This window comes from Lithobates pipiens, unplaced genomic scaffold (genome assembly GCF_037356315.1).
Source record: "Lithobates pipiens isolate NorthernLeopardFrog02 unplaced genomic scaffold, aLitPip1_a1.2 Scaffold_16, whole genome shotgun sequence".
NCBI classification, from domain to species: domain Eukaryota; kingdom Metazoa; phylum Chordata; class Amphibia; order Anura; family Ranidae; genus Lithobates; species Lithobates pipiens.
This window is the reverse complement of record NW_027507748.1, coordinates 136835832-136860658: the sequence shown is the minus strand read 5'-3', so window position 1 is coordinate 136860658 and position 24827 is coordinate 136835832. Positions and strand designations below refer to the sequence as shown.

Sequence of the window (24827 nt, the reverse complement as noted above, 5' to 3'; positions counted from 1 at the left end):
ATTTGTATATATATTGTGATTATGTTGGGTTGAGGTTAGTTTTATAGGCTAGTTCCGCTTATTGTCTTCTTTTATTCTACACAGTAGGAATAGACTCCCTCAAGAGCTGGTTTCAGCCAGTTCAGTAGATTGCTTTAAAAAAGGATTGAATTATTTCCTAGGTACACATAATATAACTGGAAACTAACATTTAAAGGTAAAGTTGATCCAGGGAATATCCGTTATCAGGAATGACTTTCTTCCCCTGCTGGAGCAAATTGTATCATATCATGCTTTGCTGTTTTTTTTTTGCCTTCCTCTGGATCAACTATGAGTATAGGATTGTGCATATGGGATTGTATGATATATATATATATATATATATATATATATATATATAATATATATATATATTTTTTTTTTTTTTTCTTTTATAGGTTGAACTAGATGGACTTGTGTCTTTTTTTCAACCTAACTATGTAACTATGTAGGTCTTGTGACTGCCACCTGTCTGTGATTAGACATTTGATGAAAATTTGCCAACTTGTAGGTTTATCTCTCTGTCATTTTACTCTCTCCATCTGTCAGCATATTCCTTGTTATCATGTTAACACTGCAGCACAGCTAATTGGCTCCTTGTGCTGATTCTCCCTCTCCCAGCTAAACTCTTCTGTACAGTGGATTGCAAAAGTAGATACCAATTCAAACTTATATGCTTACATTAGTTGATCTTTAAAAAATACACTTAGGCCAGGTTCACACCTATGAGAATTAGATGTGGATTTACCCCCATCCAATTCGCATAGCAGGAGAATGGGACTGACTCCCTATGGAGCCGGTTCACATATCTCTGTTGCGGCTGCGGAGCGCACTGCACAAAAATGCTGTGCGTCTTTGGCTCCATTTCAGGACCGAATTCAGGCATAGAATTCGTCCCTGAAACGGGGAATAGGGACACACAGTGCTCCTGTGCGATCTGCAGCGGGTTATAGTGTGAACCCAGCCTTAATGATATTGTAATGAACACATTATTTAGTATTTTTTGTTCAGCTTTAAATCTGAAGCATGGTGCGGTGAGACTATGCTCCGTTGGAGTTAGCATAACTGTTGTAATGCTGATCAGTGAGAGTTGGGTGGCAACTGTAAATCATTGCTATTTTGTATGGCCTCCAGTGACTTACAGTATTTGTCAATAAAGGGACGTTCCATTCAAACCCACCCACCCCCTTTCCTCCAAGTGCCTAATTACCTCTCCATGATGGCGGAAGCCTCCTCCGGCATTTACAAGGTTGGCAACAATTCTTCTCTGGTACTGGCTGTTGCTGTGCAGCAACTCCACAGAGTGCAGAGACACTAGCAATGTGGCCCCAATTAAGTCTATGGGGAGTTACTGCACAAGCATGTCATATACAATTTTAGGATGCAGGATGTATAAACCAGAGGAGGCCATCACTGTCATGTCGATGTATGTAAGCAACTGGGTGTAGGAGGTTTAACTTTGTTTAGATTAGACTATGAGGCTGAAGAGAGTGTTCTGGAGACTTTTTTTTTAAAATAAAGTTATCCTTTAAAATATAAGGCTCTAAACAAAGAGATCATTTACTGTCCTTCATGCTTTAGTGGGCCAGACTGTGGCCAGTGGGAGTAGAAAATTTCCCATCATTGATTTTAGCAGGATAAATAGTGCCCCATCATTGGTGTCAGTTGGAGACCAGATAAGGGCAAGTAAAGGGTTGCCGAAAAATTTAAATAGGAACTTTCCTAAGCAGGGGTTGGCTTGAATCCCATCCTCGGCCTGGCTGGGGCCTGGAGATGTAAGACCCGAAGGTAAATTGGGTCACACTTGGCCTGAACATGTGCTCACTTATGATCTTTGTATTGTGTTCTGTTGGTTTCTTTTCTTTCTTTTTTTTTTGTTATTGTTACTATTGGTTAGTATGTAATAGGTTTGGATTCATGTAATATGCTTATCTCTGTAATGTTTGCATATGTCCAATAAAGTGTTTGTAAAAAAAAAAAAAGGGTTGCATCCAGTTTGGAGACTACTTCTTTAAAACCATCTATTTTTTCTCTGTGCATGAGTTCCTGCGTCTTCACACTCACTTAGAAATATGGAGCCCCCCAGCACCTAGAAAAAATAAGAATATAGTAGGTGAATCTGCCTCCAAGACTCCATCCATATATGAAAGATCACATTTTGGTGCAGCTATGAGAATCCACCATTGAAGTAAAAAGATTTGTCCTCAGAAATTAGCATGTAAACCAGGGATATGCAATTAGCGGACCTCCAGCTGTTGCAGAACTACAAGTTCCATGAGGCATTGCAAGACTCTGACAGCCACAAGCATGACACCCGGGGCAGAGGCATGATGGGACTTGTAGTTTTGCAACAGCTGGAGGTCCGCTAATTGCATATCCCTGATGTAAACCAACAAAACTAGATTTTTAGCATTGGATAATGCATTGGATTATTTCTTTGGCTAAGAAAATGCCAAAGTAAATACCTTTCTTAAAATTTAAGAGCAGTGTGGTGAGAGGTGGGGAAAAACTGTAGTAAAGGCTTTGTAGATTAATGGCATTGAATGCAGTGACACCACAGCTTACCCTGTCTCCTGTAAAGCGTCTGATCTGACATTTGCTAGATATATATGTTTACCAGGGCAAACTCTGCAGGGTGTTCCTCTGTGATAAGCGTGAGGCAAAATATATTATCCATCCCTTTAACCATTTCAATGATCAAATTCACAAAATAGTGAACATATATGGAGGGGCATTATTTGCCATGATCCTTAAGGAAGGTCCATGCCTAGTAAATATGTGGGTAATTTAATGACATCAGTTTTCCATATTCTGTGTTTTGTTACCTGACATTGAACATCAGTAGAAATGAGGACAGTGTTGATGATATGTTCTCTTAATCATCCATTAATGAAGATTTTATTTTATAGTAAAATTGTGATCACAAAAAAGGCTTGCCTTTGTCTTGTTAGGAGTGTCAGCTTGTATATTGATTACTTCTGCAGTTACTAAGAAACATAATTGGTTAATGAGTGTAGCTACATGTTTGTCAAAAGAGAATGAAATCCATCTAATGTCTGCATGGCCCCATGGGAGTTTCTGCATAGGAAATTATATTACACAGACATCATTATCAGGTTCTGGCAATGGGCTGGGTGTTTTCCAGACCTCACTGTGCCATAATCCATATTCAACATTGTGTATTGTCAATCAGGTCACATTGGTGAGTTGATTACCCACTGGAAATTTTCTTTCATATGGACACACTTTTATTTAGATATTTTCCTCAGAGCTCTTCTTCTGCTCTATTAGTGGAAATGTAAAATATACCAATGTAGCAGCCATAACCCTCAATGGGGCGGCCTTGACTTTTGGGCTTACCGGTTACCTCCGCTTGGCTTGTTCTTCCATGTCTAGGGGTTCCCAGGGTTAGTACCCAACAACCTTGGACGCTGACACCATAAAAGTCCTTTAGAAAGGTTTTTATTTGCAAGGGTAACATTCAACAAGCACAGTCTCCTATGGGAACAGAGGGCAAAGGTGAAGAAACTCAGGCAACGTGGAACTGCTAATCACTAGAAAGTCTCTAATACAACCCAGAGAGTAGCCACTCGCAGCTGGGCATTTCAAAGCTGAACAAATCTCTAGCCAGAGATTATGGCAGTCAGCACTTTAATCCAGAACTTGCAAAGTCCCTAACCTTGAACGCATTGCAACCGAAAATGAACAGAAACCTTTCCTCAGTACCTGGAATGGTCTCTGTCTCCTTAGCAGTACTGGAGAACGTGGATCCGTTAGTGTCCTTGACAACCCAGCAACAAGGCACTTCTTGGAATGCCAGCTCATTGGCCCTCCTCTGAAGAGTCCTCCCCGATCGTTTATATGGGCTGCGGTGCTCCTCCAAGTTGAATCTTCCCCCCTCAGTTACTACGCCTCGGACCAGCCGATTCCGAGACTCAGGAACAGATGGATCCCCATCCCAGACCATGCGGGTCTAATGGAGCTAGTCAAACTGACCATGGTGCGGAGCGACATACGCTCCCATGACCGGGGCCCCTCGCGGGGCCCCTCGCGGGGCTACCCCGGTCCAGCTTCAGGAAAAGGCACCTCTGGCATCACAAATGAACCCTGAACATGTGACTTCAGCCTCATAAGTACCCTTCCCCAGACTCCTCAGCGGGGCCAGACTCACCCACTGATTGGCTCCTAGGAACGCTGATACCCAAAACGTCCAACCAGGCCTGGTTCTGGTCCTGTCATGCGTACCTAACTGTACACATGACCAGACAGAACCTTAACACAGCCCAGCCAAACTGAGGCCAAAGTTAAACCTGCACAATCAACCCTCAGAACCCCTTTACTGTTCTGAGGACTAAATTTGCACATAGCGGACACTTTGTCAAAAGTGTCGCCGCTACACTAATAAGAGTAGAATCCAGTATAAGGAATATGGCTGCCTTGTGATGGACAGGAAAAGTCTTGCAAACACATTATCCAAGAGAGGTAGCAACCTGATATATTTCCCAATCCATTGGTGTCCTATAATAGATTATACATTCTGGGTTGATTTACCTTATAGTGAGAGATATTTAGACAGAAAAAATGGTTACTATGAGCAGGAATGCCTCTGTGCAAACTATCAGATAAGATTTTTTTTTTTTATAGGGTAACTGGGGCGATTCTCATTTTAGACACTGTGTTGATGGGTTCCTAGTGCATAGTTCTGCCAAACTTTTGTGAAAAGTTATACAATCTGTTACTGCTGTAGCTTTGCAATGGGATGGTAGTTTATTAACTGTGTGAATAGCCTCTGCAGTACACTTTTAGGAATTTTTATCATTTCTCACATTTTTACTTACCACATTGCATTGCACAGGCATAACGTACAATGCTTACTGCCTGTACTACTGCCCAGAGATTTAAATGATCAAAGTGTCATATCAAGACAAAACAAGGCAAATAAGTAACCAGATCATAATGAGAGAGAAGGATCCTCTGTTTCCTCTGCAAATCATTTGGGAATTTCTTAATTAGAACCAGAACCCAAAAAGAATACTTAACTGTGTAAGGGATATGGCATAAGCATCCCTGGGCACTGGCTATATCTGAGAAAAGCATGCCAATGGAGTAAAAATTGAATTAATTGTCTATTAAATGAGATGTAGAAGGTAACAGAGGCAGGGTTTTTAGGTTTCTTGTACTTTCCTGACTAAAATTTTTTTTTAGCCAAGTGGAACTATTGGAAGTGGCCATACACTAATGTGGGTCCAAGTTGTGCTTTGCACAGAGGCCCTGCACAATCACTGTCCGCTATTGTAAATTACCCAATAGTTGCTAGCATTTTGACCAATTAAAAAATTATCACTAACAATTCAGTTGTCTATCAGTTAATAAAAGAGTAATACCAACCATTCAGATGCTTGTAACAGTTAGAACCTTAATTTAGAGATGTTATTCATGTTTGGACTAACGCATTTCAATTTGTATTTTATTGAGCCTTTTTAATATTTTTTTTTAGTTTTTTTGCTCACCCATTTGCGTATACATATTAGACAATATTAATGATTGTATGAAATTTATGTTTATGTTTTACAGGTAAAGCAGATAATGGAAGAGGCTGTAACTAGGAAGTTTGTTCATGAAGACAGCAGTCACATAATTGCTTTGTGTGGTAAGTGCATTTGGTTTATATTAAAAACTATTTGGTGGTTGTGGAATTGGTGGATCAGGCAGGTGTAACATGTAAATTGCATTCACTGTGAGGGTCCTAAAGTCTCTCTGTATCCTGTGTCTTGCTGAGTGATCTCCCAAGTGTCAAGGGTGCCTCCTAGACATATATGGACCCACCACACAGTACGAGGGCACCAAAAAGCAGAATATAGCAGCTAGAATTGCATTGCATGTTAAAGCTTTACATTTGTGGTTCATGGTTGTGGAGCTTAGGCTATGTGATCACCTCTCACGGACATGGAGATCCGCTTCCATTCTTACCCCTGTCCAGTGTGCTTTTTTCGTTTTGTTGTAAATACTATTCCTGGTGTTGCTTAAAGATATGCTCTGCTCACTTATAATAAACTCAACATTAGCTTTGTTAAGGCGTTAGATGCACAGAGTTTATAACATTACACAGGAACCACCCCTGGAATGATGTATTGCTGTAGGGGCAAAGGGGCTACATTTACCTCAACTGCTTACAATTAAAGTGGCCATAAACCCTTACATATACCCAGTGAAGTGACTGGCCTCAAATAATATACAGAGATTAAACAAATCCTCCTACATAAGTTGTACCTGTTTATCGGAAGCCCTCTATTATCCTGATCTGTGTAAAGTACAGTGTTTTTTACAGCTTATCTGAGCTTTTATAAAGTAGGGGACAGGGAGCTGAAGTTATGCTCTGCAGTGCTCGGTGAGAGCTGATTGGAGGGAAGGGACACATATCCCCTTCACATATCACACAGAAACAGAGAACAGAGCTGAGGCTTTCAATTACAGACTGTGTGCTGAAGCTCCCTCCCTTGTCATCTTTTTTTCTACTGGTGTCAGGAAGGGACTTATGTAGATAGCAGGGGAACAAGGCAACAAAGACCTAGCAGAAAATGAGGCAGCGCTTTGTACAGAGGCAAATACACACTATAGTAGGATGTGCTTTGTTCATATTTCATGTCAGACGATTACAAGCACTCTATTATTATTATTATTATTATTATTATTATCTAAGATGGTAATGTTGGATTTGAAAGTCCTAGGAATATTTGTGAGAAGGTGTTACACTTTTTGATATCATTCAAACCTGACAGTGGTTGACTGGGAATTTTGTTTTGTCTTCCTTTAGGACCACCATTTTATAAAAAATTAAACTTGATACACCTGTGTCTGTTATTAGCCTAGTCTAATCTGCATTGAAAACAATACAGCTTTGATTTTACTACTATTGACAACGTACATTTTTTCTCAGAAAATGGCAATGGTGCATGGAAGTATTTAGTTCAGCAGCATAGACAACTCACAAAAAGTACTGTTCACTTGTGGTGAGTAAAATTATGTCCCCATGGCTTTGTAGCAAAGCTGAGTGCGATAGCAAAGCAGTTGACAGAAACACAACAAAACATTCTACCATACACTCCTTTGCTAATTAAAGCTTTGTATGCCCCAAACAAAAAAAAACTATAAGGCAAAGGGTTATTGAGCTCATGTGCACAGCATACTAGCTCATTGTGAAATACTTACCTTAGAACAAAGCTCCCACGGGGCCGCCCAGTCACCACTGAGGGAGCTGACATGTTCCCTCAGCATTTCTTCTGGGTTTGGCATGTGTGTGGGAGCCCTCCGTTTCGGCAAGTTCCGTCATGATGCGCCGGACCTTCGCCAGACCTTCACTGCGAATGCGCCGCTGACGTCAATGGCTGCATGAATAGCTCCACTGTATATGTTTAGGAGATATTCATTTTACCTACAGGTTAGCCATACTTGTAGGTAAAAATAACTAAGTGGATAATACAACCGCTGTAATGAGCTGCTTGACATTTTTTTTTTCACCATTTTTCTGTAGTAGACACACTTATATGGTTTCATCCGTGTGAATTTGGGTCTCATGTATGTAAAGCGACACTAAATGCTGGTTTAACCACTTCAGCCCCGGAAGGATTTACCCCCTTCCTCACCAAAGCACTTTTTGCTATACGGCACTGCGTCGCTTTATCTGACAATTGAGCAGACGTGTGACAATGCACTCAAACAAAATTGACGTCCTTTTTTCCCCACAAATAGGGCTTTCTTTTGGTGATATTTGGTCATCTCTGTGGTTTTTATTTTTTGTGCTATGGACAAAAAAAGGCAGACAATTTTGAAAAAAAAAGCTATATAATTAAATTTTTGCTATAATAAATACCCCCAAAAAATATATAAAAAAACTAATTTCTTCCCCAGTTTAGGCTGATATGTATTCTTCTACATATTTTTGGTAAAAAAATGCAATAAGCATATATTGACTGGTTTGTGCAAAAGTTACGTCTACAAAATAGGGGATGGATTTATGGCATTTTTACTATAATTTTTTTTTTTATTAGTAATGTCGGTGACCTGCAATTTTTTTTTTTGTGGCGGACACATCGGACACTTTTGACATTATTTTGGGACCGTTGGCATTTATACAGCGATCAGTTCTATAAAAATGCACTGATTACTGTGTGAATTACACTGGTAGGGAAGGGGTCAAACACTAGGGGGTGATCAAGTGGTTAACTGTGTTCCCTCACAGTGTTCTAATTGTAGGGGGGATGGGCTCACTAGAACATGACAGAGATCACTGCTCCCGACTACTGGGAGCAGAAGATCCCTGTCATGTTGCTAGGAAGAACAGGGAAATGCCTTGTTTACTTCTCCCCATTCTGCCTCTCCGTGCCACGATTGCGGGCCACCGGCGGACATTGAGCCTGTGGGCACGCTTGCACGGCGGGTGCATGCACGCCCACTAGCCCGTGATTTAAAGGGGACGTATAGGTACGCCCATTTGTGCAGCCTTGCCATTGTGCCGACGTACATCGGCATGCGCTGGTCGGCAAGTGGTTAAAAAAAATTATATTCAAGTATGCATTCTTAACCACTTCCGGACTGATGCCCTCTAAATACATGTCCTAAATTTGAAGAGTGATATCGTTGTTATGGCAGCAGCTAGCTGCCATAACCCCGGTATCCTCTTGTTCGTCCAGCGGTCTGGCTCTCGATAATAGTGGTCTTTGCGGCGGATTCGCCTTGAGATCACTCTCATTGGTGGCGGGAGAGGCCCCCCTCCCGCTGCGCTCTGGTACCCTCCGCCTCTTACCAAAGCTGACGGCAGCGGCAGAGGCGATCGGATCCTTTCTCCTCTGCGGTATGGAGGTGAGTGAGGGGAAGATGCCAACCAACCCCCCGCCCCCTCCTTTTTTTTTTTTTATTGCATTTTAGTGTAAATATGAGATCTGAGGTCTTTTTGACCCCAGATCTCACATTTAAGTGGCCCTGTCATGCTTTTTTTCTGTTACAAGGGATGTTTACATTCCTTGTAATAGGCATAAAAGTGACACAGTTTTTTTTTTAAAAGAACAGTGTAAAAATAAAAGGTAAAATAAATAAGAAAAAAAAAATGTAAATGTGCCCCGCCCCGCCGAGCTAGCGTGCAGGAGCGAATGCATATGTGAGTAGCATCCACATATGAAAACAGTGTTCAAACCACACATGTGAGGTATCACCACAATTGTTAGAGTGAGAGCAATAATTCTAGCCCTAGACCTCCTCTGTAACTCAAAGCATGCAACCTGTAGAATTTTTTAAACTTTGCCTATGGAGATTTTTAAGGGTAAAAGTTTGTTGCCATTTCACGAGCGTGTGCAATTTTGAAGCGTGGCATGTTGGGTATCAGTTTACTTGGCGTAACATTATCTTTCACAATATAAAAATTGGGCTAACTTTACTATTGTCTTATTTTTTAATTAAAAAAAAGTGTATTTTTTCCAAAAAAAGTGCACTTGTAAGACCACTTGCAAATACGGTGTGACAGAAAGTATTGCAATGACCGCCATTTTATTCTCTAGGTTGTTAGAAAAAAATTTATAATGTTCAGGGGTTTTAAGTAATTTTCTAGCAAAGAAAACTGTTTTTAACTTGTAGACAACAAATCTCAAAAAGAGGCTCAGTCCTTAAGTGGTTAACTCAAAAAAGTACCTTCTATTGTTCTCAACCTCTTCCATATCAGATCTCCTATCAGATATACCAGACAATTCAAAGACTGTTTGCTGGGTTTAGGGTCAATGATAAGAGAATGTTAAGCCCATCCATATAGCCACAGGTATTTCCCTGGGCCACACACTAGTATAGTGAATTGCAATCAAATGAACACAAAATGGCTGCAGCTGGCTCTCCAACCATCAGGAAAGCCCCTCTAACATGTTTCACCCATGTAGGGATTAATCATAGAGTCATCTATGATTAGCCCTGCATTGGTGAAACATGTTAGAGGGGCTTTCCTGGTGGGTGTAGAACCAGCTGAAGCCATTTAGTACTCCTTTGTTTTGTGAATCACTATGTTGGTGTACAGATCTGGGAAACATTTGTGGCTATAAGAATGTAGCCATCCTCACTTGCTCGCTCCTTAGATGGACTAGGGCAGTGATGGCGAACCTTGACACTCCAGATGTTCTGGAACTACATTTCCCATGATGCTTATGCACTCTGCAGTGTAGTTGAGCATCGTGGGAAATGTAGTTCCAAAACATCTGGGGTGCCAAGGTTCGCCATCACTGGACTAGGGTCTCTGGACTATGGGATGTGTAGTTTGGATAGGGTAGTACACATGACTGCAACTGAAGTGCCCTGCTCATTCCAAGAAAATGGAAGTGAACGTAAAAGGAGAGGTGTGGAGGCTCATAGAGGACTTTACAAGGAGACAGAAAAACACAATAAGGAACAATTTCATGAAAAATAATTCACAGGGCCATTAAGTAGGGGATGTGTATGGATTATGTTTGAAGAATAAGTATAATTTAGTGTCACTTTGAACTAACCTCTGTATAAAGCCTAGTGAACACAAGCCGAATGTTGGGTGACATTGGCCAGCTCAATAAAACTTGGCAACATTGGCCAGTGTGTATGACAGAGGGTCCGACAGAAGCCGGACATTCGTCCAGCTTCTGTCAGACAATCATGCTGGAAAACTAGCAGTGGACTGGCTCCCGATCAGCACTCTCAGCCAATGGCTGAAAGCACTGAATGGGGTCTTTTGGTGGGGGAGCTGTCCCCCTGTCAGAACACAATAGTACAGCAGGGGGGTCCCCTGTACTAGCATGGGATTGTTAGTTCAGAGGCTCCAACTGGAGCTGTCAGTTTTGTGTAGTGGTGTGTACTAGGTTTAAGCTTGCTTTCAATTAAAGTAGATATGAACCAAATTTATAAAATCTCATCATTTTTAACATGGTAATGATATTCTAAAAGTTGTTTTCAATCCTTATAAATCTACAATAATAATTAAAAATAATAGCTAGTGATCCAGCCCGGAAGGTCCATGTTCAGACAGGTCCTGTTAATTAGCAAGTTAAAGTCATCCAGTTAGGGTTTAGCTTATGTCATTGGTATATATGCCTCAGTGCTCAGTCCCATTAGGGTAAAAACTAAACACATGCAGTGGAGATCTCTGGTTTTATTATGTCAGTATTACTCCCTCTGATTTGAACCTCCCTCATTAGTAATACATTGATGAGGTGCTTTCCTGTTTTCCCTTTATACTGTGAAGATGACATGCTGGTAATTTACTCCTCTGCTCTGGTAATAATGTTCACTTCTTATGGGTGGGGGGACAAAAGGTGAGTAGATTCCACATTCATAGTGTCAGAAATGGAAACAGCACTTAACCATTACATTTTCCTCACTTTCTCTGATCTCTGCTGTGTACTAATCCTTCTTTCCTATCTTAATTAATATGACTCAGACAGGGCTTTTACAGCACACAGTACAGATTGTACCTGCACCATGCTTGTACAACAGAGGCCTAATCAGTTCAGAATTACAATAAGAGGGACCTAATTTAGGAATAAAAAATTCTAAATATAACATTGGAAGCTTTAGTGTAGAAAATTAGGTGACGCAATTATCTTTTTAAAGTCAGTAACTTGCTGGATAAATATGGAGCCAAGGTTAATATTTTAGCCATTTGGTGGATAATGGCACCTAGGAATATTAGATGTAATTATTTTGAAAATATGAACTACATGCATTATACCACATTTTTCTTTGATATGCATTTACACAAGACTGGTATGTTAACAACCGACACCACAAAGCTATTAATTTATTCCCTGGTCGCCTCTCACATCGGCTGTTCCCAGCTTCCTTCTTAATGGTCTATTTTTATACAGGTCATCCCTCCTTCTGTCTATCATGACTGCTGCTGCTAGACTCATCCACCTAACCAACCATTCATTGACCATTGGTCCCATTTACCAATAAGTTCACTGCCTTCTGCTAGCCCAAAATACTAACAACAACACAGAGAGCCATCCACAACTCTGCCCCGAGATACATGTTGTCTCAAAATATCAACCAACCTTTCTGCTTCTCTAGAGATCTCCTTCTCTCTAGCTTCCTCATCACCTCCTCCCATTCTCCCTTGCAGGACTTCTCCCATCCTATGGAACTTTCTACCTCAGTCTGTCAAGCTTTCTCCTACTCTGTCCAACTTTAGTCATTCCCTGTAAACTCATCTTTTAAGGAAAGCCTGTCCCACCTCCACCAAAAAACTGTATTCTACATTCTCCATCAGTTCATGCATCACAGTTGATGGCGGCCCATCTATTAGGGGCACCCCCATACATGCACCTGGCCCCTAATCTCCATGCAAGGTGCTGGTATGGATTTCAATGTGTTTTTTTTTTAAACCCATGATTAGAGCCGGAGGATCTAATTGACTTCAAAAATGGTGGGGTCGGAGCCGAGCCCACCCACTTGTGTGACATTAGAAAATTAATATTCACTAATGTCTTCCTTCTTCTCCTCCCAGCCAATCAGGAAGCGGCTCCTATGACCCAATTGGCTGGGAGTCTTAGGATGGGTCTCAGGACCCGCCTCCTGTTTGGCCAGAAGGAGATGATCCCGTGGGGGGGGGGGGGGGGGTGGCTGTAGTGTGAGTGGATCGCTGCTGTGCTTGATCAAAAGCCATGGGGGGTGGCCTTAGTGAAAGAGAATCTCCGCAGTGATTGACGGAGAACTGAGTGTGGGGGGGGGGGGGTCGCTAGTGCACTGCACTAAGGGAACCAGGTCTGTTTGCCACCTCGTCAACTTGCTTGCCAGAGCAGTCTACTTTTTCCTTGTTGTTGATGTCTCATGCACAGTTTTTCTTTATATTAAATGGTATACTATGTACTAACAGTATATCCATGCAAATCTAAGGCTAGTCAGTCAACAGGGGACAGGGGACTACTAGAGGAAAATTAAAAAAAACAGCCTTAAAGCACACACTGTGGTTTACTGATCTTCTTATCAACCTATACAGATGTGCTTCTTTGGAAAAATAATAATGCTGTTAATATGGCCTTTAATTGTCCTGTAAATGATTTACAGGACTATTAAATGCTTGCATCAACAATTGTTTACAAAGATGTTCAAAGCAAGCATCATTTGACATACAGAGGGCCACCAGATGGAGCACCTGAACGTATGAATGTTAAAGGAAAATTACATGCAAAATTACCTTCAGGTACATTTTTTCCTCTTTGCTTTTTTAAGCAACACCTCAGTCAATAAGATCCACATGTTGCACTGCCGCTTAGTACAAGTTCAGTTTTTTTTAACTTTAAGTCCTTTAGATACATACCTTTTGTAGCGCTCACCCCCCAAAGGAGCCGCTGGTAATTGGGTTCCCTACTCCTTTACAGCCAGGCAACAAGTATTCTACACACTTTCTCCAGACACAAGGAACAGTCATTGACCCTGTTTTTTATGTTTTATTAGGGGTAATAACTTAGATGGGGGCTAGGAATTATGGAGTGCAACAACTTGACAGCAACAAAATTTAGGGACAACTTCCTCCTTATGTACAACTCCAGACTGATCTCCTCTTCTTCTCTATGTACAACTCTGAATGATCTCACTCCCGACTGCTGGCAGTCTCTGAGAAAAAAAAATGCAAAAGCCCCTTAAAGACTGGGAACTTTCTGTTTCTTTTGAAAGTAGCACAAAAGTTGTAGGCAGGGCCGCTGATAGGGGGGGGGGGGGGACCACCAGCCCTCCTGTACTGGGCCCTGCCCTGCAGGGGGGCCCGGAGGCAGAGAGGGGACTCCCAAATTATGGGGACTATACTAATCCTGAGCTAGGGTCCCATGTAGTGTGCGTGGGAGGAAGCAGAAAGCGAAGTATTTAAACACTTTCGGGAGTAATCTGCAACCGTATGTCCAGACTATTACATACAGTACATCACACAATTCCCAGTCTCTTCTATATCAATACGCCTGTCGGGACTTGTGTAATGTAATTTTCTGGACATAGGGCTGCAGATTACTCCCGAAAGTGTTTAAATACTTCACTTTCTGCTTCCGGCTGTCCAACTTCGTGCCCAGGAGGAAGGAGCAGAGGTTTTAGAGGAGCTCAGCTTCTGGCCGGTCCCCACGCTCCCAGATCCAGAGGATCCAAGCCCCCCACCCCAGGAGAAGCACTGCATGAGGACCCCAGATATCTAAAATATTGTGGGTATTCACCGTGCCCAGAGTGGAAGTCTTTTCCCTGCTGTACTTTCTATTGCGTTATTATACAGTATTAATGCTGCCACAGTAACCACATGGCTGGAGTGACACATCTCAGGGGCATAATTGCTGCGTATTAGTGAATGCTTGTGTTTGCCACTGAAGAGTCATCCACAGTGGATCACTTTTCAGTGGGTTTTTGCTAAGTGGTGGGGAAGAAATAATTTGCCTCCTGATTTAATTCATTAAAACCTGTACCTGGCTGCAACTACATTCATTGTACACAGTTGCAAGTGGTCCCCTTTAATGGTATGAGTCATTTTGGGCTATCAAGTGCCACACGGGAGATAACATTTGTATACCCCTATTTTAGGGTTGCCACTTTTTCTTCAAGCCAAACCGGAACACTTTAGTGGCGCACGGCAAAAAAATTTTTTGGGGGATTCTGTAAAGGATTGCAAAAGACCTAGGACACCTTTGGGTGCTCCAAGGAGAATAGTAATGTGGCTTGCATAGTGCCCCCTCACCCTCACTGTTCTGAGCTACATTACTGCCTTAATATTGTGTCCAGGTTTCAAGTGGACACATGATTCAAAACCCGAACTGTCCGGGTGAATCCTGGACAGGTGGCAACCCTACCCTATTTGCTACCTTTGCCTGTTACCCCCTCCTGACCCCTGCACTCTGTATGCTACATACTCCAGATCCTCTGTATTCTATGTATTACCCACTCCTGACCCCTGAACTAATCAATACCCACTTCTGACCCCTTTATTCTGTACAGGCATACCCCACTTTTAAGTACACAATGGGGTTTATTTACTAAAGCTGGAAATTGAAAAACCAGGCTCACTTCTGCATAGAAACCAATGAGCTTCTAACCTCGGCTTGTTCAATTAAGCTTTGGTAATAAAACCTGGAAGCTCATTGGTTTCTATGCAGAAGTGAGCCTGATTTTGCACTTTCTAGCTTTAGTAAATAAACCCCATTGTGTACTTAAAAGTGGGGTATGCCTGTATTTTACATATTCCAAACCCCTTGCATTATATGCATTACCCACTCCTGACCCCTGAACTAATCAATATCCACTCCTGACCCCTTTATTCTGTATGTTACATATTCTAAACCCCTGCATTCTATGCATTACTCACTCCTGACCAGGGGTCAAGTCCTGGGGAAAAAAGTGTGGGAACTCCACTCCCCCCACCAAAAAAAATTTAAATAAATGATACGCTCATATGCACAAACGCTTCAAAAGTGGTATTTTTTATCCAATTTTCGTATTGTGTGTATGAAGCTTAACTGTTAGTACATAAAAAAAAAACAATTCTCATAAAACATAAATACGGTAATTCTCTGAATAATCAGCATTCATTCATTTGTGCTTCCATGCAAATGTGAACTTCATGTTCTGATCTTTATTGGGGAATTATATTTTGTATATAGAGTGTTTATGTGGTGAGTTTACACTTTTCATTGAACAGATTTTGGATAACACAGAGTTAAACGGAAAGGTCATAAATTAACTGCACATTATCTGGACAGAATGCTTGGGGAGATAGTGATGTGTTCCTGCTTAGGAGATGTATGTTAGCTTGGGGGGCTGCAAACCCGGCAGGGCTCCAACACACACTTGCTGCTATTCCAACCTAAGCTTAAACTTCCCCATAAACTTCCCTCCTGCCATTAAACTTTGCCAGGTATTGTGCTCAGCTTACCACCCCAAACTGATGTTCCTCCCTGAGCTCACCTCTCTCCCTGCATGTCCTGTGAGCAGAAGAGCTGTGCTCCTCCTCTGGATCCTCCCATCGTATGGCACTGAAGATAGAGGAGGGGGAGATTCAGCGGGACACACATAGCAAGTATGCAGGACAAGGGGGGGAGGATGAGGAGACAGAAAATCAGGAGGGGCCGGCGGGGAGGAGCACATCACGAGAGGTCTGACTAAATACAATCTCTTAGCAGCAGGAACCTGATCTACCCGTCAGCTAGCTGTGATTGACAAGTAGATCGAAGCGGAAGCTGTCATGGGGCCCCCCTACTGGCAATGCCTGAATGGTCAGGTGTGCGGCACTTACTATTGGGAGCTGTGTCGGCGGCTGCTGGTGTAGCACCTGCCATACAGCTCGAATACTTCAAAGTCTTGCAGGACATGGCTGCTAATGGGAACTGAGTTCCTGTTGTGGAAAAAGTACAGGAACTCCGTTCCCGTGAGTTCCCGCAGGACTTGAGCCCTGCTCCTGACCCCTAAAACATGAACATTACCCACTTCTGATTCTTGCATCTGTATATTAAACCCTGCATTTCTCCATTGTACACAGTTTGCGGGTTAGAGGGAGGGGTGCTCAGGTTCAGGCTCCACCGCTGTTATGTGGGGGGCCCCTGCCAGGTAGGCTGTACGGGGCCCCATGATTTTAAACAGCGGCCCTGGTTGTAGGTTGCATACAGGAGTGACTCCAACCCATATGGATCCCAGTTCCACTAACTTCAGGAACTACCAGCCCACCTGTCTACTTCTTCTTTAGCCCACTCGGCTGCTGCTGAAGATTTCCCAGGCAAAGTAAAGAAAAGAATTAAAGGGGTTGTAAAGGTAATTTTTTTATTTTCTACATCTAGTTCCTTTAAGCTAGTGCATTGTTGGTTCACTTATCTTTTCCTTCGATTTCCCTTCTAAATGTTTTTTTTCTTTGTTTTCTTTGTCTAAATTTCTCACTTCCTGTTTCACCCCAGTAAGCTGTTCAGTAAGCTGTTCTGGCTGACTAACCACCAGCTCGGATGATGGTGAGAAGTTTACTGAGGAGAAACAGGAAGTGAGATATTCAGACAAAGCAAAAAAACATTTAGAAGGGAAATCAAAGGAAAAGGTAAGTGAACCAACAATGCCCTAGCCTAAAGGAACCTATGTAGAAAATAAAAAATTTACCTTTACAACCCCTTTAAGCCCAACACTATCCTCCAAAAAGGCTCGCTACTTGTGACAGTCTTTCCCCTTACAATTTCTGGACCGTGCTTCTGTATTCACACTGTCTATTTTGCGCTCGCTGCTTCCTAGGCAAGATTCCTTCTGGTCTGTGATGCTGTCCCAGGCCAGCCCCAGCCCAAGGCAGAGACCCCCTCCCCACAGAGATTTCTCTCAAGGGCCACAGACAGTTTCCTCAGCAACTCCACCTTCCAACCGACTGCCTGCCAGCATGACTCATCTATATTTAAGAGTTGGCTCAGACACCAGGCCAGGTCCACTGCCTGTGGATTGGATAAGCTCCCCTAAGTATGCAGACAGGGGTGGACTGACAACTGATGGGGCCCCCGGTCAATAGGAGATTATGGGGCCCCCCAAGCAATCCAAGATTATGGGGCCACAAAGTATACATACACAGTATACAATCACACGGTATACACATACATGTACACACAGTATACACAGACCTGTTTCTATTGGCTGAGAAGGTACTGGAGAGGTGGGGCAGCTATAATCTTCAGATTTTTAGACCAAAAGGATCTCGGTAAGGGACATTTCAGAGACAGATGTAAAGAAAGACAGATTTTTACATACTGTCCCTGGTTTTACTGAGGCTGGCAACCCTGATGGGGCCCCCCTAGTGGCTCAGGGCCCTTGGGCAGTGCCCGAGTGGCCCAGTGGTCAGTCCGCCCCTGTATGCAGATCAACCCTTCTGGCCTCCACCCTCTAGGTTCCAGAATGTTCTCCAACCTTCCAGATCCAGGGGGTGGCACCAGAGACCTGCCTGTTTGAGACATCCAGCCGTGAACTGGAGTAAACTTTTGACCAAGATTTAAAGACTCGTTTTAGCATGAGCCAAAAACATAAATTTGGCTGCACTACCACTAATAGTACACTAGAGGGTGCTACACTCACCCCCACCCAAAAATCAGCCATGTCCCCATTGGCTGAAAAAAAAAAATGGCTAGAGGATGCTACACCTTTAAAGCCCCGTTTTTTTTCCCTTCGATCATGTTGTCTGCTTTGTGTTGTCCTGTTGTCATTTGTGGAATTAATGAAATGCTTTTCTTAATCGTATATCACAGGAGTACCAAAATGTAAGAGTCCAAACATTAGGTCTTCTGTTACTACGTGTACATCACAGGACACATAGTCATTACTACATGGGTTATGCTACTACACTGAGGTGAATGGCCTTTTGGCTAGAAAAAAAGGGCAGAAATTGTTGTTTTGTCCAAGTATAAACCCTCCTATATCAGGTAAGCCTCAGTTTTGTGCTAGTGTTTGAAGCTATTGAATGCTTCCGTGAGTCTCCGAGGATCTCTTTTTTGGGACTTTGTTCCTACATCTCTGTGTCTGTTCCACAAATCAGTCACTACAGCCAACAGGTCAAGAGCAACTGTACCCAGACCGCACATACCACTACCACTAAACAAACTAACTTGTGTTCATCAGGGCACAGCAAGTACAGAGGCACATGCATTTTTGGAGAGGTGCTCTAACCAGTGTTGCCAGCCTACCTGATTGAAATTTTCTGACACGACACCCAAAATTTACTGACACAGCCAAGTTTTTACTGGTGTAGCACTGTCCCCATAGGGGTTGCTGAATATATACTTCCCTGGGCCTCCCTCTAACTATCCTGCAGCCAGACACTTGGGTATTTTCATACTATCACCCGCACACTCTGCTCGTCATCCAATGATCAGTCTAGGGTATTTATTTTTTTTGGTATTTATTGGTAGAATTTGGATAGGAGAAGGGATTATTGGGATAATCTAACTTGAACTATGCCGAGATTAGGATAACTCTCACTTGATCCCATTAAATATAACTGGATACCAGATTCTTTGCTGGACCACACTATAGCTGTGTGAGAGAATAAGTATTTTGACTCAGACTCAATGTACCACTCTTCTTCAGGACACTCACCAGTATCCCCATCCACTGACTTCGCTAGCCCGAAGGGATGGCCATCATAGAACAGGCCCCTCTGTACTCACAATAGGCAGGAACAGATCCTTCTAGACGCGTCTTCCTCTGAGTCAGCTCTGCAGGATATCTGGGTTGCAGCTTCTGCAGTTCCGGCTCTCAGGTTGACCACTTGAGGCCGCATGGCAGCCTGTACAGAAAAGGGGCAGCAGCCCCCTCCCTCCAGGACCCTACTCTCCAGCCGAAGACCTCAAGCACATGTGCTCTAGGCATATATACAGTCACCCAGCATGCCTTAAGGCACCTTCTTCTGCCAATGGCCAGGGCTGTAACTACTCAGCTGCTGCTCCTTGAAGACATCACACGACAAAACGGACATAGAGCAGGGCCAGGACACTGAGGACATCGCGATTCCCAGTTCACACTTGCGGTCCAACCCATGTGACATATACCATGTGACCCCGCCCCATTGTCACTATATAAGTGACCGCACAGCGCGGCTCTGGCATTCCGGCCGGAGGGAGCGACGTGTCAACATCGCCTGGAGAAGAAGAAGAAGAAGAACAAGAACGGAAGGCGGCGACAGCGACAGCGGCGACAGAAGACCGGGCCACCGCCTGTAAAAGAGCTACAAGAAGGCGCGGTGGCCCGGCAGAAGAACTGAAGGCGGCGACAGAAGAACGGAAGGCAGCGGCGACAGAAGACCGGGCCACCGCCTGCAAAAGAGCTACAAGAAGGCGCGGTGGCCCGGCAGAAGAACCGAAGAGGGGGACAAGACCCCCGAAGTCGGGAGAAGAGGCCGGCGGCGGGGAGGAAGAAAGCCGGACTCCTCCGCTAGTAAAAGAGCTACACACACATAGCGGAGGAGTCCGGCGAGAAGACCCCCGAAGACGGAAGACCCCCGGAGCTGTGCAATAAAATATTTTTTCCCCTGTGTTGTGTTTTTTTTTGTACTTTATTTCACAGGTGAATGGGTAGGGGTACATTGTACCCCATACTCATTCACATAGGGTGGGGGGCCGGTATCCGGGGGCCCCCTTCTTAAAGGGGGCTCCCGGATTCCGATAAGCCCCCCGCCCGCAGACCCCGACAACCAACGGCCAGGGTTGTCGGGAAGAGGCCCTTGTCCTCATCAACATGGGGACAAGGTGCTTTGGGGTGGGGGGGCCGCGCGGCCCCCCCTTCCCCAAGGCACCCCTCCATGTTGAGGGCACGCGGCCTGGTACGGCTCAGGAGGGGGGGCGCGCTCGCTCGCCCCCCTTTCCTGGCCGGCCGGGTAGCGTGCTCGGACAAGGGTCTGGTGTGGACTTTGGGGGAACCCCCACGCCGATTTTTTTCGGCGTTGGGGTTCCCCTTTAAGCCCATTCCAGGCGGCGGAGCCAGCGACGTCTCCTTCGCGGGCCCCGCCTACCTGTACACGCGCTCGAAATGGGCGGACTTTCCGAGCGGGAACAGTCCGCTCATTTCGAAAGTACAGCGGACAGGCCCACACACGGGCGGACTGTTCGCTCAAACACAGTTTCAGCGGACAGTTTTTCGGAATTTCCGAAAGACTTTGTCCGTCCAACTGTCCGCTGAAACTGTCTGCTGAAAGCCCACACACGAGCGGACTGTCCGCCCAAACACTGTTCAGCGGACAAGGTTGGGCGAACAGTCCGCCCGTGTGTACGCGGCCTTAGTGTCAGGCAGGCACTCTTCAAATGTGAGTGGAATGCAAATAGTATTTTAACAAGCCTTTGAGATATTTTTTACATTATGGAAGCCTACTTCCTTTTTCTTTGTCTTTTTCATAATATGCTGTAATCACAGAGAGAAAAACTTTGATTGATGATCACTTGTGGAGAGTGTGTTCCTCCAGTTGATATATCCAATTATTCATCTGGTGAGTCCAATTGAGATGGTGAAAGATTCACATATTGGTCACGTTTGCTTTTCGCGTTTTTTTGTGATAATCACATAAGGAAAGACTGTTCACTCATTTGGCGTATCTTGTATTTTTTGTTTTAATATTGATATTTATCGTTGCACATTTTTTGATCTTTTCTGCATTTTATCTAAGCAAATTTATAGTATGTTGCATAGAGTTTATATTAAGCACTAGCACTTTATAGATATTGCATATTGAATTGGTTTAACACATATACATGTGCACATGCAAATGTTGAACAATTGGTTTAAACACATATATACACATGTTATAATTTGTAGTATTCAACATTTCAGATTGTAAAGTTTTTTTTTGTGGATTAGCACTATTCTTATCACTTTACACAGTTCACTAATTGTTTTTTTTCACCTTTATTGGAGTAGCAGCTGTTCATTTGAGCACACATCTGTGGCACTGTTACTACTTATATTAATCATATATAGTCTGGTTTCAGTTTCCTGAATTTAATTACACAGATCTGGTCATCCCTGTTGTTGGATGCCTGCATTTGGTATCCCTGATACTGGGTTTGCGTCCTGGTGGCCCCAAAAATACTTTACAGTACTTTACAAATTCTTTGGCATGATTCTTGCTTATGTATACTGGATGGGTATTCAGCTTTTTATGGCTACAGTTACTCTAAAAAATAATCTCTGGAGGTTTTCTTAACAAGGATGGCATTATGTATATGTAATGTGGTAATTACACTTACCTCCATGCTTCCCTTTCAGAAATACAGTGCTCTAAAAACCCTGCACAATGATTTGGTTAGTCAATTACTGTATTTATTGCTGTATAACACACGCCTTTTCACCCTGAAAAGTGGGTGAAAATAGCGCGTGCGTGTTATACGCAGATACTTCAGTTTTTAGCTGCCTCGGAGGGGACAGGGGTGGGGAAAGGGGCAGGACAAGCGCCATCAGATTACATATAGTGAGAATCTCCTGTTTATTTGGCGGCCTCTGTAATAGGAAGTCCTGTCTCCTGGGCTGCCATTGGACCACTGTTGTGTCTATCATAGGAGATTCTCACTGTGTGTGTGTAATCTGTCAACGCTCATCCCGCCCCCTCCCTGTTCCCTGTAGGCTGCAGATGGGCATTGATCAAGCTGCACTGATGGCAGTGGTGAGGCTGCTGCATTGATGGCAATGGTGAGGCTGCTGCATTGATGGCACTTGTGAGGCTGCAGATAGGCATTGATCAGGCTGCCTTGATGGCAATAGTGAGGCTGCAGATAGGCATTGACCAGTATTTTGCATGGTCCTTATTTAAAATGTACGTTTTTTTTTACCCCGATAAAAACGGTACTTTTGAACAATGCACATTTTTCCAACTGAACTAGTCAACGTAATAAATGTTTATGTGGCCTACTAGTTCAATTTCGGCATTAAAGTGGTTGTAAATCCCTACAACCAACTTTGACATACAGGTAAGCCTAGATTAAGGCTTACCTGTAGGTCCAAGAAATATCTCCTAAACCTACACGGTTTAGGAGACATTTGCCGAAAGACAGCACCGCTGTCTACGGTGCATGCGCCGTAGACAGTGGCGCACAGGCGCACTGAGCACGCCGCGGTAAACGGCGATAAGCCGCGAGTGGCGGCTCCCATGCGCATGCGCGGGAGTGACGTCTTCGCGGCTTCACCGAATGACAGTGGCGGAGCAGCGAGACCCACCGAGAAGATGGATGCGCCGGACTACAGGGGACAGCGATGACTTCGCTGGCTCCTGTGTCAGGTAAGTGACACATAATGGACTACTATGCGATGCATAGTAGTCCATTATGCTTTACCTTTGCAGGGAATGAAAGAGGAAGTAAACTCATCAGGGTTTATGATCCTGCTTTAATCCGTCACCATCCTGCATCGCCGACAGCCTTGAGAGTTTGGAAAGTTGCCATACCAGCTACCAGACATCTCTCCCATCTAACCCAGCAGAAATTGGGCAAATCGGCCAGACGGGAGCGGTTCCACGCCGCGGGGACCCGCCGCCATTTTGAAGCCTACAGAGCCTCCACAATCCGCAGGCTCACGTAACTCGATCGGCGGACCGGGAGGCGGCGAATCCGGCCATCTCGGTGCCGGCTGACCCTGGGAGCGTGCTGAGCTGTGTGGGGCCCCCATAGGCCATCAGAAGACCCGTCAGCGGCCGATTCCGGGCGCCCAAGGCCCGCCGCCATCTTGCGGCCTACTCCACCACGATCCTCCAGACCCCTATCAGGTACTGTGATTGTCCTGGGCAGGCTTTCTCCCACCTGGCCATCATCTCTGCCCCAGCCGTGCCAAGCCGGGCTGCCTCCCCTGTGCCACCCCCCCCTGTGCCCCAGTAGCGCTGCCCCCCCCTCTCTGTTATACCACCTCTGCCCTGGCAGTGGGGGGCTGTCTCTCTTGTGAACTTGTTTGTGCACAGCAATGCTGAACTACCTCCTTGGGCTATTGTCTATGCTGCAGCAATACTGAACTGCATCCCTGCACTAACATTTGTGCCATAGCAATACTGAACTGCACCCCTGCACTAACATTTGTGCCACAGCAATACTGAACTGCATCCCTGTACTAACATTTGTGCCACAGCAATACTGAACTGCATCCCTGTACTAACATTTGTGCCATAGCAATACTGAACTGCATCCCGGTGACACCATCTGTGCCGCAGTGGTACTGCACTACCCCCCTGGGCTACTGTCTGTGCCACGGCCTCAATGTGCTGCCTCCCTGTGCCAACTTCTGTGCCACAGCAATACTGAACTGCCTACCTGTGCTATTTTCTATGCTACAGCAATACTGGACTGCATCCCTGTACTAACATCTGTGTTATAGCAATGCTGCACTGCATCCCTGTGACATTGTCTGTGCCGCAGCAGTATTGAACTACCTCCCTGCTCTATTGTATGGGCCACAGCGCTACTCTACTGCCTAACTGTGCCTACATCTGTGCCATAGCAACACCGAACTGCATTTGTCTGCTAATGTCTGTGCCACACCGATACTGAACTGCCTTCCTGAGCTGCCGTCTGTGCCACATCAAGGTTGCACTGCCCCCCTGTGCTACCACCTGTGCAACAGCAATACTGAACTACCTCCCTGTACTGCCATCTGTGTTTCAGTAATGCCGGCCTGCCTTCCTGTGCCATCATCTGTGTCCCGGCAGCACTGACCTGGTTTTTTGGGCATGAAAGGCATGAAAGGAGCCCCCTTCTGTTAGCGCCAACATGGCGACCCAAACTCCGCCACAGGATCCGGCCACCGTGGAGGAAGACAGATTTCAGGCGCTGATGCAGGCTATCTCAGGCTGCAAAACGACCCTGACAGCAAAAATCGACCTCCTACAGACGGATGTGGGGTTGGTGCGCCGCGATATGGACAAGTTTCGGGAGCGGATGGGGGAGGTTGAACGGCGGGTGGGTGACACTGAAGATGCCCTCAGGGATCACCGGGCCTCCCTCCATACTCTCCAGGTGCAGGTGCGGGCCCTGGAGTCCCGAGCGGAGGACAGTGAAAATAGTAGCAGAAGGAACAACCTCCGCGTGGTGGGCCTATCGGAGGGAGAGGAGGGACAAGACCCTGCAACCTTCGCTGAGCATCTTCTCCGCACTCTTCTACCAGCAGCGGTGTTCTCTCCTCACTACGCGGTGGAGAGGGCCCACAGGATGCCATCCGTGCGGGGACCATCCGTTGCCCCACCTCGCACCTTTATCATGCGTCTACTAAACTTCAGGGATCGGGATTTGGTCCTCTGCGAGGCACGGAAAGTCCCTGAGCTACGGTTTGAAAATGCCCGTCTCATGCTTTTCCCGGACTACTCC

The 24827-nt window shown here is 44.7% G+C and overlaps 1 protein-coding gene across 2 annotated transcripts in view; it reads left to right on the top strand.

Moving 5' to 3' along the window:
- Positions 1 to 24827, top strand: part of SGSM2 (small G protein signaling modulator 2) — a 550156-nt gene that overhangs the window by 234720 nt on the left and 290609 nt on the right. For both annotated transcript variants that reach the window (XM_077480502.1, XM_077480501.1), the window contains exon 2: positions 5593 to 5668. In XM_077480502.1, the coding sequence (XP_077336628.1) occupies positions 5593 to 5668 (76 nt within the window). The remainder of the gene's footprint in view (positions 1 to 5592; positions 5669 to 24827) is intronic.